Source organism: Sus scrofa, chromosome 14 (genome assembly GCF_000003025.6).
Source record: "Sus scrofa isolate TJ Tabasco breed Duroc chromosome 14, Sscrofa11.1, whole genome shotgun sequence".
NCBI lineage: Eukaryota > Metazoa > Chordata > Mammalia > Artiodactyla > Suidae > Sus > Sus scrofa.
Window position 1 is genome coordinate 107,750,083 of NC_010456.5, and position 17,999 is coordinate 107,768,081.

General features: G+C 42.9%; 1 protein-coding gene across 2 annotated transcripts in view; it reads left to right on the top strand.

Annotated features, from left to right (window-relative positions):
* The window catches only part of DNTT (DNA nucleotidylexotransferase), a 33,831-nt gene continuing 16,545 nt past the window's right edge, over positions 714–17,999 (top strand). Inside the window, exons 1-4 of one of the 2 annotated variants that reach the window (XM_003133156.3) lie at positions 714–1,011; positions 14,425–14,599; positions 15,796–15,924; positions 17,129–17,299. In XM_003133156.3, coding sequence (XP_003133204.1) covers positions 809–1,011; positions 14,425–14,599; positions 15,796–15,924; positions 17,129–17,299 — 678 coding nt within the window. In that variant the 5' untranslated portion in view covers positions 714–808. The remainder of the gene's footprint in view (positions 1,012–14,424; positions 14,600–15,795; positions 15,925–17,128; positions 17,300–17,999) is intronic. The other variant, XM_005671364.3, reaches the window with a different exon arrangement.

Below are 17,999 nucleotides of genomic sequence, written 5' to 3' on the forward strand. Positions count from 1 at the left end.
TTTAGGCTTATGTAACAGACTATTTAGTCTACCGCACAGATAACCTTAGTCTGCTGAAAAAGCTGAGATAGATATAGCATTTGGAAGCAAGACTTAAATCAAGATCTGGTTCTACCCCTTATTCTGTGATCTTGAGTTCATTGAGACTTTGTTTCCACACTTATAAAATGCACCCTCATAACAAAAAATGCCCTCCATGAAATACGATGGAGCAATTAGGGGCATGAGATTAGATCATGGAGCAGTGTGAATGGATCTGAAAACATAGTTCTGAGTGAAAAAAAAAAAGATGATCAACAGAATAAGAAATATAACAATAACATTTATGTAAAATCAAAACAACAACCACCCAAAACATATAACACCCATGCAACCTATAGAAATCCAATGTATTGCAGTGCTTCTCTTTAAGAGAAAAAGAATGCATGTGACCTAGGAGGTTCAAAAAACATCAAAAAGACAAGTGGGGTCCAAACAAATTTGTAATAATAAGTAAATAAATGGATTAATTAATAATAAGGGAACAACGATGCTTCCCTACCTTCCTCATCTTATTCTGGGGATCTGATGAGATTATGCATAAGAAACACCAGTTAATTTACTGTTTCCATTATAATCTCCATATTGGACAAATGAACTGAACAAATAGAAAATCCCCATGGATCTTCAGCAGGAACCCATGAGCAGGGCAGGGCCTGATGAGATGGTGAGGTGACATCAGGGCCCTTCATGAAGGAGGGGCAGGCTCTCCCTCACTTCTGGAGACAACCCTTGATGGCACAACCAGAGGCAGCAGCAGCCTCTTCCCATGGATCCACCGCAAACTGTTCCTTCAAGCCCTCGGAAGAAGAGACCCAGGCAGGTGGGTGCCTCAATGGCCTCCCCTGCTCATAACATCAAGTTTCGAGAGCTGGTCCTCTTCATCTTGGAAAAGAAAATGGGAACCACCCGCAGAACCTTCCTCATGGAGCTGGCCCGAAGGAAAGGATTCAGGGTGGAAAATGAGCTCAGGTAAGGCATTACAGATTTCAGTTTGCAAATAAGCAGGGCTTTCATGAACAGCTTCTTTGGAACCGAGGGATCCATGTTTTCTTCCACATACAGAAGAGGTGATATTCCCACTAGGACAACAGGAATTAAATCAAAGAACGAACTGGAAGCAATTCAGAAAAATAAGATGAGTGGGGTTCTGATACAGTTATATTGGAACCAGTTGGCACCAAAAAATAAGGTGATTTTTTCTTTTCGCCATTCGTTATTACAAGATGAGGTATGTAGGGTTGATACACAGTAATCTAGTAGGAAAGTTTGATGCTGAAACCACTCAGGTTTGTTCTGGACCAAGTTAAACAAAGGCATCACTGAGTTCAATCAGAAACTGTTTGCTGCTTGAGGCAGAAAGAATGGTGTGGTTTCGTGGCCCTTAAGCTGCACATCTGGCATTGCTAAAGTGGGCAGTGTCTGTGACAGGCTAGGATGAGTGACTGTAGCTGGCTCACCATAGGCACCTGAATGTGGCTTTGATCATGCTTTTCTGAGTGGGGTTTGTAGAGAGGGGTGCAGGTTAATGATTCGGGCCAGCTCTGTCTATGGGGGATGGACATCACACTGAGAGTGATGAGCTCAGAGCCCAGACAAGGAGGCAGTTGAAGCAAGCTGGTTCCCTTACAAACCCACTCACATCCTAGCATTAGCCTTGCTCTCTTTCGATTATGTAAGCTCTTCACCGGTCTCAAATAGATGGGAGAGAAAACGAAACAAACTCTACACACAAATGGTATTCAAACCTTTGCATAAATAGTTTCAAACAGAACTGCCAGAGAGCTCGTAATGAGTAGAGAATGACGATTAATGCAACTGGTTGGTTTTGATTGTCCAAGGAATATGCTAACCACATTTTTCCCCCCAGGAAAATCTAAAAGAATTTTATGTGACAATAAATTTTTATTTTGAAAATAGTCTTTGACATTTAAAAATAAAACTGACAAGCATTTCCTGATGAAGTGTCACTTTCAAATTGCTGGAGAAACATGTCAAAAATCAATAATCAGATATGATAATTCTCATAATACCTATAATTCATATGAAGGTCAATCTGACAGAAATCTCTCTCTCTCTCTTTTCTTTCTTTCTTTTTTTTTTTTTTAACTGAAATGCTCCATTTAGAAATTCCAGTGTCTCCCATGGTCTTTCTTCCATCTGGTTTCTCTTTATATGGTCTCCTTCCAACCCCCCCGACCTCCCATCTCTTTTTTTCTTTTTAACCCCTATTTCTTCAAGGATATTAAACTTAAAAACCTTGATGAGATTTTGAGGTTAATGTCCCTTTCATGAAATCATAGATGTCACCTAATTGTTGGGTCTGCCTAATTTTACAGACTCACATAAGGTATTAGAACTGAGGGGGGGAGAAATGGCACAGGTAAATTGGCTAAAAACTGAAATGAAAAAAAAGGAAATTGAAAAAGAAGAAACTAAAAGATTTTGCAAATATGGAACTGCTTTTTGTGGTAAAGAAATTTGGTAAGAGCCAGATAGGAAGGTGAGAGCCAGATGGTGAAGGTACCACTTACACAGACAGCTCTCTGTTGAAACTCCACACTTCAGCAAAGGCTGACACTTTAGTTACAGGCACAGCTACGAATGTGCACATTGTGGCTGAGGCAGGTACTTGGAGAGACGACAGGAGGCAAGTTTCTTCTTTTGACAAAAGACCCAAAGAGGCAGGTTTGTGCCCCAGATGCCTGCTGCCAGGGACCAAGCACAGCTGCTCAGGCAACAGAGGAAGCTGGTGCAGAGTGAACCAACTGCTGCTGTGATGTGACAGTGGCTACGTTCCCAGGCCGACTGCTCAGAAGACACATTAAGTACAAATGTGTTTTATGGCACAAAAATAAACCACAGAAAGTAGAAGTCCTAACTCTCCAACGGAATTTCCATACATAGTCACATAGACTTTAATTGGAAAGGACAATGGAAGTTATTGTAGGGGAAACATATCTAGATAAGAAATCTAGAGACCTCGAATTCTGGCTCTGACCCTTCCCAGCCATGTGATATGAGGCAAGACCCGCCCCCCCCCACCTTAGTTTCCTGATAAAGGATCTAGTCTATCTGATGTGATCCCAAATGTGATGATGGATGCCAATGTACTTGGATAAATCGAAAGAGTCACACAAATGTAAAGTGGGGCTCTTTTCTTGTAATTTAGCTGGATCTATTGACCTTTACGGTAAAACCCAAAGGAAAGGGCTCTCTCCCCACAAAGTGAATTAGGTCAAGTGATATCAACAAATAGAACAAAGATAAGAAGGAAACCCATTGACCTGTTGAAAGTGGTTATTGTGTGGAGAAGGGGGTAGTAGGGAGAGATTATGGTTGCTTTTGTGTTCTGTGTTTTCCAGATTTTTTATAATGAGAATATATTTTAAAAATGAAAATAATGGAAGTTGTTTTTTTGGGGTTTTTTTTGGGGGGGGGTTGATTTTTTGCCTTTTAGGCTCCGTTCCCAGGCTAGGGGTCGAATCAGAGCTGTAGCTGCTGACCTACAACACAGCCAAAGCAATGCCAGGTCCAAGCTGCATCTGCACCCTACACCACAGCTCATGGCAATGCCAGATCCTTAACCCACTGATGGAGGCCAGGGTTCGAACCTGCGTCCTCATGGTTTCTAGTCAGATTTGCTTCCACTGCACCACAACAGAACTCCTGGAAGTTGTTTTTTAAAAGAAAAGCTCCTTCTCAATAGGAACGGCTAGACTTCTCCTTTGGTATAAAAGATTCAAAGAAAGAGGAGCTAAAAAAAAAAATATGTGCTGAAAATAGACAGTAATCTCCATAGCTTCTAGCACATTCTTTGGCTGCCAGGAAGATTAGATTTAAGGAAAAATCTGATTCCTACATTACCTGGACCTGAACATACAGCTCAGAAATGGTGTACCTGAAGTATTGAACTGTCTGGAACTATTTCATTTCCCAGCACATGTGCACTATATATTTGAGTTGGACTTCCTTAATATTTATGTTATATTGCAAAAGACATGCTATTGCATGTACTGTAGGAAGCTGGTTCTTAAACGATAAATCAGAGGAGGTGTCAAGTTCTTTGAGGCATTTTTGCGCTCCTTGAAAAGGTTACTGAAAGGTTCCTATTGTGGCACAGCAGAAATGAATCTGACTAGGAACCATGAAGTTGCGGGTTCGATCCCTGGCCTCAATCAGTGGGTTAAGGATCTGGCATTGCCTTGAGCTATGGTGTAGGTGGTGGACTCGGCTTGGATCTGATGTTGCTGTCTGTGGCTGTGGTGTAGGCCAGCAGCTGTAGCTCTGATTTGACTCCTAGCCTAGGAACCTCCATATGCCATGGGTGTGGCCCTAAAAGGCAAAAAAAAAAAAAAAAAAAAGAAAAGAAAAGTTTACTGAACTTTATTCCATGGCCAATATTCCACATTTTAGAGCAATCTCATAATCTTCACCCTCTCTGGGACAAGCTAGAGAAGGATCTGAATCTAGTGTTTGTCACTTTCATCTTTTATTTTTTTTTTCATTTTTATTTTTTTGTCTTTTTAGGGCCACACCCACAGCATATGGAGGTTCCCAGGCTAAGGGTCTAATCGGAGCTACACCTGCCAGCCTACACCACAGCCCCAGCAATGCCAGATCCAAGCCGCGTCTGTGACCTATACCACAGCTCACGGCAATGCTGGATCCTTAACCCACTGAGCGAGGCCAGGGGTCGAACCCGCAACCTCATGGTTCCTAGTCAGATTCATTTCCACTGCACCATGACAGGAACTCCTCTTCTTTTATTTTTAATTTAAGCTATTTAAAAATTTTTATCTACATCAACCCTCCTCTATGAATACATTAGCTAAGCCTATCATCTGTCTTGACTTAAATCATTGATGGGCTACATCACCCAGCAGTTTAATACTTGCTGAGTTCCCCTGTTCAAGCAGTAAAAGCGCGTCACGTGATAATTTTGCCCTGCCTGGACTTCCGTCATTTGTCTCCAGGTGTGCCCTTGGAAGGCCTTGTTTTTGATGAAAGCAAGGTAGACCATCCTGGCATCACAAATAAAGGATCCTGTTATTACCCACTCTGCACAAGAGTTGTCAGGTTCTGGAGACACAAAATAGAAGAAAACTAGAACCCTGCAAGCAAAGAGTTTACAATCAGACAAGGGAGTCAGGAAGAGTGCCCTTATTGTCTCCTAGTATGAAAACAAAGCATAATGTATTTTCCAAGTATGTACTAGTCTTCCTTTTTTTAAAAAAATTAAATTAGCATTTTCCTACCCAACCTTTACTTCCAGCTTTCTGTGTCGTTTTGGTTTAGCTATATCTAACCTATCTGCCTGTAGTTTCCATCCATTCATTATGTGACTTTTGAATTGTGTCTTCTACCTCATTCATTATCCTAAAACTATTTTCCTCAAAGTCCCAAAGAAGCATGTTTTTTTACCTGAATTTTCTTTTCTTTTTTTGCTTTTGAGGGCTGCGCCCTTGGTATATGGAAGTTCCCAGGCTAGGGGTCGAATCAGAGCTGTAGTCGCCAGTCTACACTGAAGCCAGAGCAACTTGGGATCTCAGCTGCATCTGCAACCTATACCACGGCTCATGGCAGCACTGGATCCCTGACCCACTAAGCGAGGCCAGGGATCCATCCTCATGGATACGAGTCAGATTCATTTCTGGTGGGCTGCAGTGGGAACTCCCACCTGAATGTTGATAAAGACCCTCCTTGACCAAACTCTATCATGGCTTCTAGCAACTTAAGGCCATGCCCCTATAACTCCCTCATCCCCTTAAAATGCCTGCCTGAGAAAGCTCTAGGCTGCCAGGAGAACTTACTATTTCTTCCAGCCAAAACCTGGCAATAGGCAAATAGATCCCTGGGCCAGACAGTTGCTTTGGAAACCTTCCATTATAAATCCTTTCTCTGGGTGGTAAATCTTCCAACCACCCAGAACTGTGTTCTCAAGGACCTGAGAACAAACATCCAGGGACATCACTCTCACTTCTGGTGTCTGTGGGGACGTTAGGGAAGGGCCTAACTTCAGTGGGGCCCTTTGCTCTTTCACCACCGCCTCCTTGTCACTAAGTTTCTAGAAGTGTTTCTCTTCTGAATACGCAGCAATGGGCAGATCCAGATGGCCAAGTCACCCACTCCAACCTTCTTAATGCCCCTATGTGCCTTTGCCTTAGCACACTCCAGCCTTTAAAAGGTCCCCTGCCTTCTGTTCCCTCAAAGCTGAGTTCTATTCATGCTGGACCGGCTTCCCTATTGCAATAGTTATTACCAAATCAAATCTATTCTTCTTGCTTTGGCTAGTGTCCAGGTTTGTTTATCTTTGACAATGTCTTATCACTTCAAATTTGTGGCATCTGAGATAAAAATATTAAAAGTCTTTGTTTGCAAAAAAAAAACTGAACACCAGATGAAAGAGATGCGTTACCTGCTCTAGAAAATACGATGCTGAACTGGCCCACCTGGTACCCCTTCCAGATCCAGTGTCCAAACACATGTTCATTGGTTTCTCATGTTTTCTCCTCACTCTTTTTCTCCCAACCTTGAGTGCCTTCTCCCTACATCTCTCTGCATCTAACGGCTAAGACCCCTGAGCCTACCTAGAGGAGGGAACTTTGTCCCTGGTCACAGGTGTGATCCATGGCCTGGAGTTGGCCCCCAGCTCGTCCACTTGGCTGGCTTTGCTGCTCATCTCATCCAGTTATGCCCCATGAGGGCAAGGGCATCACTGGGGCCATTACGTAGACCTCATCTTTCGACCTTTGACTGTCTTCTTACATGGAGTAGGCCTCAGGAAATATTTTCTCAAACAGTGATTTATCTGGTGAATATGAAACGAACAAAAGGAACTTATGATTACCAAGAGCAGTTTTTGTCTCTGCATTTTTTTCTACAATGCATCAGTGTTACCACTGTGATCAGCAAAGTAATGAATACTATTTTTATAAGTTCAAGAGCATGCAGTGTAAACTCTAGTCCTGCTCTGGTTCAGATTATTTTCAAAATGTATCAATTTTAAATTAATGAAAATGCTCATAGTCTCATTTAATGAGGTACAAAAAAAATCAAGGCAAGACTCTCTTGATATTAAGTATATCAAGAACTGGAAATAGAAAACTGTCTTTACTGGTGCTCGTAAAAGTGTGGGATAAAATCAAATAAAACAACTTTGATTTTTCTGTGTCAGGGATTCTGAAACAGATTGGTTGCTAGGGAAATTGGCAGGAAGATTTTTAAACCGTAAACATCTCGGTCTAACTGTAAATAGCTATTTAAAATCATTGTTTACAAAATAAGTCCTCTGTCAGGTGGGAAGAATCATGAATGCCCTCTCCAGGGAAAGAAAACAGATTTAAAGACAAAGAAAAAAGACAAAACAGGTTTAAAGACAAAGAAAAAAGCAGGATTAGGGAGGTCAGACTGGGGTGTTAGTTTGGCTCCCTGCAAAGAAGGATGGCTGTGGTGTGGGTTGCAGACAAGACGCAGCATTCAACCCCTAGCCCAGGAACTTCCATATGCTGAAGGTGAATGTGGAAAGGTTAAAAAAAAAAAAAAAAAAGAAGAAGAAGAAGAAGAAGAAAGATATATGAGTTTATTTCTCAATTTGGAGCTTTCTGGACCTCTGCAGGCCACATTCATAATTCTTATCATTTCTTTTTACCACGTGTGTTATTACATACTTAATGCGTTTATTTGAATTGCCCCAAAGCTGAATCGTTGTAATCATTGTAATCATTGTAAAATTAGCTTTGTCCTAAGGAATAACATCTGTCAAAACAATGGGTTCGAGATGCATAATTTTAAAATATAAATATAAATAAACATAAACTTTTAAAGTGTTTGATTGTGTTCTCCCTAAAATTACCTCATATACCTGTAGCTCAGTAAGTAGTACCATGTGGAGAAACATTGCTGTAACTGAGCCTCAAGTCCAGTGTGGGGATCGAATCCAAGCTGGGGCAGGGAAAGAGTGATCTTTCTCAGCAGCGCTGCTTCACAAAGTGTAGTTCTTGGGCTCTGGGGTGGCTTTGAAATATGAGGAATCTCCAGGGAGAATTAGAGACTGTTTTCTCTTTTTTTTTTTTTTGCTTTTTAGGGCCACACCTGCGGCATATGGATGTTCCCAGGCTAGGGGTCAAATCGGAGCTACAGCTGCCGGCTTACACCACAGCCACAGCAACGTCAGATCTGAGTTTCATCTTCAACCTACACTACAACTCACAGCAGTGCCAGATCTTTAACCCACTGACTGAGTCCAGGAAGTGAACCCGAAACCTCATGGTTACTAGTCGGATTCATTTCCACTGTGCCACAACGGGAACTCCCCCCTTCCCTTTTATTGACAGGGCTGGTAACTGCTTCAGCCAGGGACTGAGTATCCCTGGTAGATGCTAGACTTTTAGAAACATGCCTTTAGAGCTATGGATTAATCTGTTGGGTTTCTTCATTCTGCCGGGGTCTCCCTATTGACCATTACTGTGAATCTGGCTGTGAGTTGGGCACTGGGCATGACTATAATCATGCAGATCATGACGTTTGCCCCTTCCCTCAGGGACATCAAGGACCAAGTCAACTATGTTTCAGTTCAGCACTGATTGAAGAAGACCCTGCATGTTTTTCCCTGTAGGAAACTGAGGGACAAATCCTAGTTCAGAATCCCTATAATGGATTCACACCCTCCCAAACCTAGTCCAAGGCTTTTGTTTTGTTTTGTTTTTGTCTTTTTAGGGCCACACCCACAGCATACGGAGGTTCCCAGGCTAGGGGTCTAATCGGAGCTATAGCTGCCAGCCTATGCCACAGCCACAGCAATGACAGATCCAAGCTGAGTCTGCGACCTGCACCACAGCTCATGGCAACACCGGATCTTTACCCCACTGAGCAAGGCCAGGGATTGAACCCGAAACCTCATGGTTCCTAGTTGGATTTTTTCCGCTGAGCCACAACAGGAACTCTCAAGGCACTGTTAATTGATCTTGACTAAGAAACTGAGTGCACTTAAAGAACCGAATCCACCAATATTTCAGGAGCAGCCAGAGTGCCTTAGGGTCTTTAGAAGAGGTTAAGGGCAGCTGCCTGAGGCTTGCTGCCACCTTTTATCATAAGAAGAAAGTCCAGGGCAGGACAGAGACTACCTCAACCCCAGCCCCAGGTTTATTTTCCCTTGAAAATGACATCCGTGTGTATTTTTTCCCTGAAGTAAAAAAGTGATGATAGATGGTTCAAGACTGAAAGTGGGGAAATATAGAAAAATGCTTAAAACAAAACCTCATGCAGGGGTCTAACCACAGTCTAGTAGACGTTAAGAGATTGCTTGAGTCATGCACACCTGGGTTTGAATCTTGGCTTCATGTAACCTCTAAAGGCCTTGGCTTTCTCATCTGAAATTATACTAACTTTATTGCCCACCTCATAAGTCTCTTGCAGGAATTGAATAAGAATATACATGTGTGCATGTGCGCGTGTACACACACGCGTGTGGGCCCATGCATACACATAGTTATTCTTGCTAGTAGTCTGAAGTATTTCTTTTTCTTTTATATATACCAATATTTAATTGTTTCTTAATTGTTTTATGGCACCTCCCTAGGCATTCTGCTTTGTTGGTTTTGTTTTTGTTTTTTTTTTTTTTAGAGCTGAACCCATAGCATATGGAGGTTTCCAGGCTAGGGGTCGAATCAGAGCTACAGCTGCTTGCCTACACCACAACCATAGCAATGTTGGATCCGAGCCATGTCTGGAACCTATACCACAGCTCATGACAAGACTGGATCCTTCACCCACTGAGCTAAGCCAGGAATCAAACTTGCAACCGCATAGTTCCTAGTCAGATTTGTTTCCACTGCACCATAATGGGAACTCCTCCCCAGGCACTCTGGATGTCTCTGTCATACTCTAGGTGAAGAGATGGTGGTAGAGGAACAGGGACGATAACTGTGGATGGTGAGGGAGCTGAATTTGGAAGAGGAGCCCTGGGGCTCATCCTATATTCCTCTATACTTTAGGCAAAACACAGAACTTAGGGAGCCTGACAGCCTCCTGTGAACTCTCCATCTTGGTGTGTAGCTATGGCAACTCTTCTTTCAGACTTTCTGGGACAGTCCTTATGGTAGCCCATGTACATTGGACCTAAAACATCACAACGTGAATTCTACATGGCTCAGCAGGGAGAGTGTGTCTAATAGTGTTGTACAGGAAGTGTCATTCCATCTCTCTTTGTGCTCTTTGGAGAGAATCTTCAGGGTGATGGTAATGACAGCAGTCATACCCATTCAGATGTTATTCTTTCTGAGGAAAGGGACACTCTCGCCGCAGCCATGGGATAAGCCAACATCACAGAGGGGTTGGTCACTGGGGTCCAGCACACAGGTTTGGGGTTACAACAGACATCAGATTAAATCCCTGCTCCACTGATTAGTAGCTGGGTGATTTTTAATGTCTCTACCTAAGCTCTCTTACTTTTAAACGGGGATAATCATACCTGTCATTGTGTTACTGACACTTAAATGAGGTATTGTATGAAATGTGCCCACCGTGGTTCTGGCACATACTAATATTCTAATATTATCAGTGTTTATATTGGAGTATCAACAGGGCAGAGAGAACCGCTATACCAGCACACAGCTGCCATGACACAGCAATACAATATCGGCAGCAAAACAGGCTAGAGGTGGTGACCCTCCTTGGGGAATACTGTCTGCTAAGGGCTCAGAACTGAAGGCGAGCAAAGGCTTTATTGTGATTGGGAACCAAACCCACGGTATCTCCAAGATATGGTTGTACTGTGCTGATGCTGAAGTTTCTAATGCTGACTTTCAATCTCTTACCTTGTAAGTACACGTCATACTGAACTCTTAAGTAGCACCGGGTGAATGGCAGGAGAGGTTTTGTTTGATTTTTTTTTTCTTTTTGTATGGCTTTATTATCGTTGCTGTTGTTTTCTTTGGTTTGCCAGTTGCTTAATGAGCAGGGATTGGAAGTTTCAGTCAGGATTTTCCTTTCATAGGATGTATAGCCTATGTGCACGAACAGGCTTCTGTGACTTCTGTAAGAGATGCATGTGGTCCTCACCCAACAGGTGAGCTCAGACATCCCCACACTGTCCCAGGAAATCCCAAGTGAAGAGGTACTGGGGCGGGGGGATGCAGTGGGGCGCAAGAGTGGATGGCGAGGGGCTTTAATTTGGAAGCCGAGTCCCAGAGCTCCTGCTCAGCACACCCTCCTCCCTCTGAGGTTTAGACAAAACCCTGTTTATAATAATAATAACAATAAATGTTATATAACGATAGTAATATAGTAATAAAGTTTCCTTTCAAAGGGCAGAAATACAGAAGGGATAGTAATGACTATGTAACACTGCTAATTCTTTTGTTGTGTCTTCAACAAAGAAAACACAACAAGCTTCCAATAAGTTTACCATAAATAATCTTTGGAATTATGTGGGCATACAACAGGGAAGACCCAGCTAGCCGTCTCCTCTCAGCCCTTGCCAAAGGCTGTCTTACCCTGACTTACTTCTGCCTGGGCGTGCTGCCCATCCTGCCTTCCAGATGGTCTCAGCTCTGATCTCCAGCCCTCACCTCTCTCCCAGTGCCAGCCTCCGATCCCAACTATCAGCCAGATATTTTCATCTGGATCTCTAGCCATCCTTCCAATGCAGCATGCCTGAAATAAACTTCAATTCCTCCGCTCCCCACCCCCTTGCCCCAAAGAGTTGCACCTTCCTGCATCCCTATTTCTACCACAAATGATGACGCTTGACTGTGATAGATAGGCAGGAGTAATATTTGACTCTATTCTCCACTTCACCTGTTATAGGTGAGCTAATGCCAGCTGTCCATCATAAAGTCTCCTTTGCCTTCCTTTCTAGCACTGCAGGAACCAGGCTGAGGTTAAAAATCATCTTATATCTGGTTCAATGATTTATCCGCTAAAGGAGCTCCCAACCCTCCTCAACCCTCCTCATTCCATAACTCCCCTCTCCAAATCATTATATGTACCAGATTAGTCTCTTTAAATAACATATAGCAATGCCGGAGTTCCCGTCATGGCTCAGTGGTTAACGAATCCAATGAAGAACCATAAGGTTGCGGTTCGATCCCTGGCCTGGCTCAGTGGGTTAAGGATCCAGCATTGCCCTGAGCTGTGGTGTGGGTCGCAGACTCGGCTTGGATCCCGTGTTGCTGTGGCTCTTGATGTAGGCCAGTGGCTACAGCTCCGATAAGATCCCCTAGCCTGGGAACCTCCATATGCCACAGGAGCGGCCCAAGAAAATGGCAAAAAGACCAAAAAAAAAAAAATATATATATATATATGTATGTGTATATATATATATGTATGTGTATATATATGTGTGTGTGTGTGTGTGTGTGTGTGTGTGTGTATAGCAATGCCATCAATGTCCTGCTCGTAAAAGCTGCCAGTGGCTCCAAAACCCCAGATCCAACTTCCTCAACCAGGCTTCAAAGACTGTCTATAGTGCGGTTGCCCCCACTGACTCAGCTGCATCTACAACCACTTCCCAACATGAATTCTTCACTCCAGTTCAGGCCAACGTCCTTCCTTTCCTCTGTCCTCTGAAACTTTTCTTCCAGGAGGACCCAAAGTCCTGCCTTCCAGACACCTGTCTCTCCTTTCCATCAAGACTGGGGCCAGAGCCCGCTTTTCTACAAAGCCATCCACCTCTCGCAACCCACACCAAATTCTTTTCCTTCTTCATACTCTACTTGCAGATCTTGTCCCTGGCTCACGTCCTATCATAACAAAATGTTAGCTGTCTGTTTCACATATGATGCTGATGCCCAGAAACTTCCCTTTTCTTCTTTGGTAACTAACTGCTTCCCATCACCACCACAAGGAACCTAGGGCTGTGGATATAACAATGAGACAAAAAATAATCCAAGAGTCAATCAAGAAAAGGAGAAGAAGAAAAAAAGAAGTCAAGCACAAGAAGTGGGAAAGAGAAACTAATTCCATTTTTCTCTTAGATGCCTATATACACTATTTGCTGTTGCTATTTCCCAGATCCATAGACTATTTGAACTGAAGGAGCCTTAAAAATGACTGGTTCCAAAGATGACGCTGACTGTGAAACCTTGTTAAAAACCAGAAATAACATGCTTGACCCAGAAAAGACAATCAAAAGGATAAATATCATTTACCAGCTGTGTGACCTTCAGGATGTCTTAACCTCTCTGTTCTTCAATTTCCTCTTTTATTCTTTTTAGGGCCGCACTTGGGGCACATGCAAGTTCCCAGGCTAGGGCTTAAGTCGGAGCTGCAACTGCTGGCCTACACCACAGCCGCAGCAATGCCAGACCTGAGCTGCATCTGTGACCTATGCTGCAACTTGTGGCCGCACCAGATCCTTAACCCACTGAGCGAGGCCAAGGATGGAATCCACATCCTCATGGATACTCGTCGGCTTCTTAATCTGCTGAGCCACACAGGAACTCCCAGTTTCCTCATTTTTGAAGTGTGACTGGTATAACATTTACTTCGGAAGCTATGTATTACATGAGATGATGTATATAAGAGTGCTCAGATGATGCTCAAACAGGGTGAGTGCTCAGTACTCATTAGAGAAAAGATAACAGGATCTTCCATCACATGCTTTGATGTACACATAAAGCAGTATTTCTCCAAGGCTGGTCACTACCTATTAATGGGCTGTGAGGTTAATTTAGTGGGATGTTATAAGCATATCTGCATCTACATCTATCTCTATTTGGGGTCACGGTGAAACGTGTGTTTTTAACTCTGGGTCATAAGCAAGTTTGAAAGACACTGAGCTAAAGCCCTCTGCAAATAAAAATGAAGTGGCACCTCAAAGTCTCAGGCAGTGTGCAAGGTGCTAATTTAAGAATGATTTCATCTTCCCTCCTCTCTAGACCTTGGTTTTCCAGTGACACCACAACCTTCCGAGTGTTTTCTTGTATCTGATACATAACGTAGACTGCTGTTGCCACACTAATTGAAATAGAACCCCCTTGCGTGGAGTCCTAAGTTCTCTGTGCCTGTGGTCAGATCTACTGTGCATCTTTCTCCATTGGATGGAATGCTCTGAACTCCTCAGGGAAAGAGGAGAGCTTTCTTTTTTCTTTTTCTTTCTTTCTTTTTTAGGGCAGCACCCATGGCATATGGAAGTTCCCAGGCTAGAAGTCAAATCGGAGCTGTAGCTGCCAGCCACAGCAATGCCAGATCTGAGTTGCATCTGCAACCTACGCCACAGCTCACAGCAATGCCATATCCTTAACCCATTGAGCGAGTTTGGGGATGGAACCTGCATCCTCTTGGATACTCATCAGTTTCGTTTCCACGGAGCCACAGCAGGAACTCAAGATCTTCTCATTTTCAAAGTGCCTTCCCCTGGTAACTTTGTCTTGCATTCTGCAGTGATTCTGTCACCCACATTGTGGCAGAAAACAACTCTGGTTCAGAGGTTCTGGAGTGGCTTCAGGCACAGAAAATAAGAGCCAGCTCACAGCTAACACTCCTTGACGTCTCCTGGCTGATAGAAAGTATGGGAGCAGGAAAGCCCGTGGAGATGACAGGAAAACACCAGCTCGTTGTAAGTGTCATGGTTGTGATTTTCATTGCCCTTTGCTTGATGATTAAGAACATGGGCTGTAGAATCAACCATCCTGGGTTAAACCCCAGGTTCTCTACTTACTCCCTGTGTGACCTTGAGTAAGTCACTCAGCTTCTCTGAGCTTTGGTTTCTTCCTCTATACTATGAGAACAATAGCACCTGCCTATCTTGTAAGATGGTTATGAGGATTAGAAGCACATACACAGAAAGTGCTTAATTCAGAGCCTGATCTAAATATGTACTTCATAAATGGTAACTTTCTTTATGAATAAGTCTGTACACAAATATTTCAATATATTGAAGTCCTGATGTTCTATCAGCCAGAAAATAGGTGGTTCCTATTTTTTTCTTACTGTGATTGTTTATACAGAAAAAAAATAGGGATGGGAGAGAGAAATTAGGAGTTTGGGATTAACATATACACACTACTATATATAAAATGAATAATCAACAAGGACCTACTATATAGCACAGGGAACTCTATCAATATCTTGTAATGACCCATAATGGAAAAGAATCTGAAAACTAATACATATATAAATATGGGTGTGTATAATTGAATCGCTTTTCTGTACATTTGAAACTAACACCACATTGTCAATTAACTATACCTCAATTTAAAAGTACAGAGGAGTTCCCGTTGTGGCTCAGTGGTTAATGAATCCGACTAGGAACCATGAGGTTGTGGGTTCGATCCCTGGGCTTGCTCAGTGGGTTAAGGATCCGGCGTTGCCATGAGCTGTGGTGTAGGTCGCAGACGTGGCTTGGATCTCGGGTTGCTGCAGCTCTGGCGTAGGCTGGCAGCTACAGCTCCGATTAGACCCCTAGCCTGGGAATCTCCATATGCCACGGGAGTGGCCCTAGAAAAGGCAAAAGGCCAAAAAAAAAAAAAGAAAGAAAATTAAGCTCTTAATTCCAAATCCTTCACCAATGGACTACATAAGTTCACAGAAAAGGAAAATGATATTGAATTGGTGGTTCTTTTTCATGTTGTTTTCTCTGATTGCAAAAAGTAATGCATGTTAATTATAGCAAATTCAAATATTAGAGACGTATAATTTTATTCTCTTTCTGGAGATAACTAGCATCAAACTGCCTCCAATGTTTTCTTCATACGTATCTATTATTATTACTATCACTTGTTATTAAAAATGGATGCTTATGCATTTGTTTAGGTGAGAACAGACTGTTCAGCCAGCCCCAGCCCAGGCTCTCAGAACACTCTACCGCCTGCTGTAAAAAAGATCTCTCAGTACGCGTGTCAGAGACGAACCACTTTAAACAACTGTAACCACATATTCACGGTAATGGGGCTTTACAACAACAGGTAGAGCAAATGGAGAGCTTGTTTCCATGGATCTCCAAATTAGACTATGAAGTTTCCTGAAAATCTAGGAAAGTTTTCCCCACTCTTCCCCACTCCTCTAAGCTGACCTCTGGTTCCTCTTTCTGTCATGGAAGTAGACAAATATATTTCGAGCACGTTCTTTAGATATGATAGGTCACTATTTATTGGGAGCTGTCATTAATGGACACAACATGCAACACAGGCAAATATTCTGAAAAACCGGATATGGATTGTAATTAGTCCACTACATAGTAAAAGCAAATTACAGAAATAGCAATTGTGAATAAATAGCTTTTGCTGGAAAACCAGAAGATTGAAAATCAGCAGCCCTAGATTCAGCCTCTCTGATATTCATTAGCTTGAGCAAGTTAATGCCTCTCTCTGAGCCCATTCCTTATCGGCTCAGTAAGAAATTAACTAGGTCAACTCTAAAGCCCCATTCCGCCCTGAAGTTCAACAATTATGTTTCAAATGACTCTAACAAGCCCCAACAGCTTGTCCTCCAGCCTAGAGTCAATAGTCAGATGGATACAATATGCATTAGTATATCAAATACAAAACTTCTCCTTTTGAGACTTCAAGCCCCACGTGTGCAAGGAAGACCAGGAAATTGCAGCTACTGGACACATTTAGCACGATTCCGCACAGCTGCAGCTACTTCCTCCTCCGCCAGAAATGAAAACGATCCCTACCTTAAATAACCCTGGCTGTGGCTTTGTGCCACTTGTGATTAAACCCACTCATTCTACAAGCTTGTACTAAGTGCTGTGTTCACATCCAAGCCCAGAGATTGGGCTTCTCAGTGATCAAGGCAGAATCCCGTACACAGGCTAATGGAAAAGTCACCAAAGATAGTGCCAAATAACAACTAGGAAGGTGCGGCGAGGGTGAAATCAGTTTTTAGTTAAATCTCTCCTGAATAGAATGCCGGTGAACGCAGAGTTTCCTTACAAAGCACTCTGTGGCCTTTCTTTTCAGTTCAACTCTGCTCATCCAACAGGGGATGGGGGCAAAGGTACAGGAGACCCAAGCCTGCCCGATCTTCGAGAGAATAGGAGGTTTTCTAATACTTAATGGAGAGCAAGAGGCATTTGCAAGTGACCACTGACTTGGGGGCTGGGAAACAGACTGTGTTTTGCTCACCTGGTTTTATTCTTCAGGATGCCTTTGAGGTACTGGCTGAAAATTATGAGTTTAGAGAAAATGAAACCTTCTGTCTCGCATTTATGAGAGCGGCTTCTGTACTTAAATCTCTGCCATTCACAATCATCAGTATGAAGGACACAGAAGGAATTCCCTGCCTGGGGGACAAAGTGAAGTGTGTCATAGAGGTAAGGGTGAAATGTGATTTGTCCCACCTCCTCATAGGCATGGAGGGAGGGAGAGAGAGATGCAGTAAATAGATTTTCCTTTACCTATGTAGATGCAGTATTCATGACTTATTTTCCTTTCTAATATGCATATATATATATATATAACATAGATCGATAGATAGATAGATAGATAGATAGATGATAGACAGACATACAGACGTATCTATGTGTAATTCATACCCCAGTATTACCACACAGGGAGCCACCTGGGGCCAGCCAGGCAAAAAAGAAATTTCCAGTGTTATTAATCATAAAAGACTCTAGTGACCTAAAAGCTCAACAGGAAGGGGTGCTATGACTTTGAACACAGGCTGTGTGAAGAACCTCACTTCCACTCAGGGGACCTTACCTCCAGAATGGTGGTGGGTTTGATGGGCAGTGGGGCTGATTCTGCATCTCTACCTGTGTGTTCTGAGAAGAGAGCCAGGAATGGGTATTCATTTATTTAATGATTCCCCAGCAAGGCAAGGTGGTCATCCAAGAGGTTTCCGTATAGCCAGTGCAAGGTAAATGATTCAAGGGAAATAATTCCAACCCTTATTTAGAGGAGGTTAGGTGGCTCTAAGCTAGACATCATAGGGCTTGAACTTGGAATAGATGTTTAGTGGGTCCAGAATGAATCTGCTCGGATGAATGGTCCTCTTGCTTGAGCTAGTTT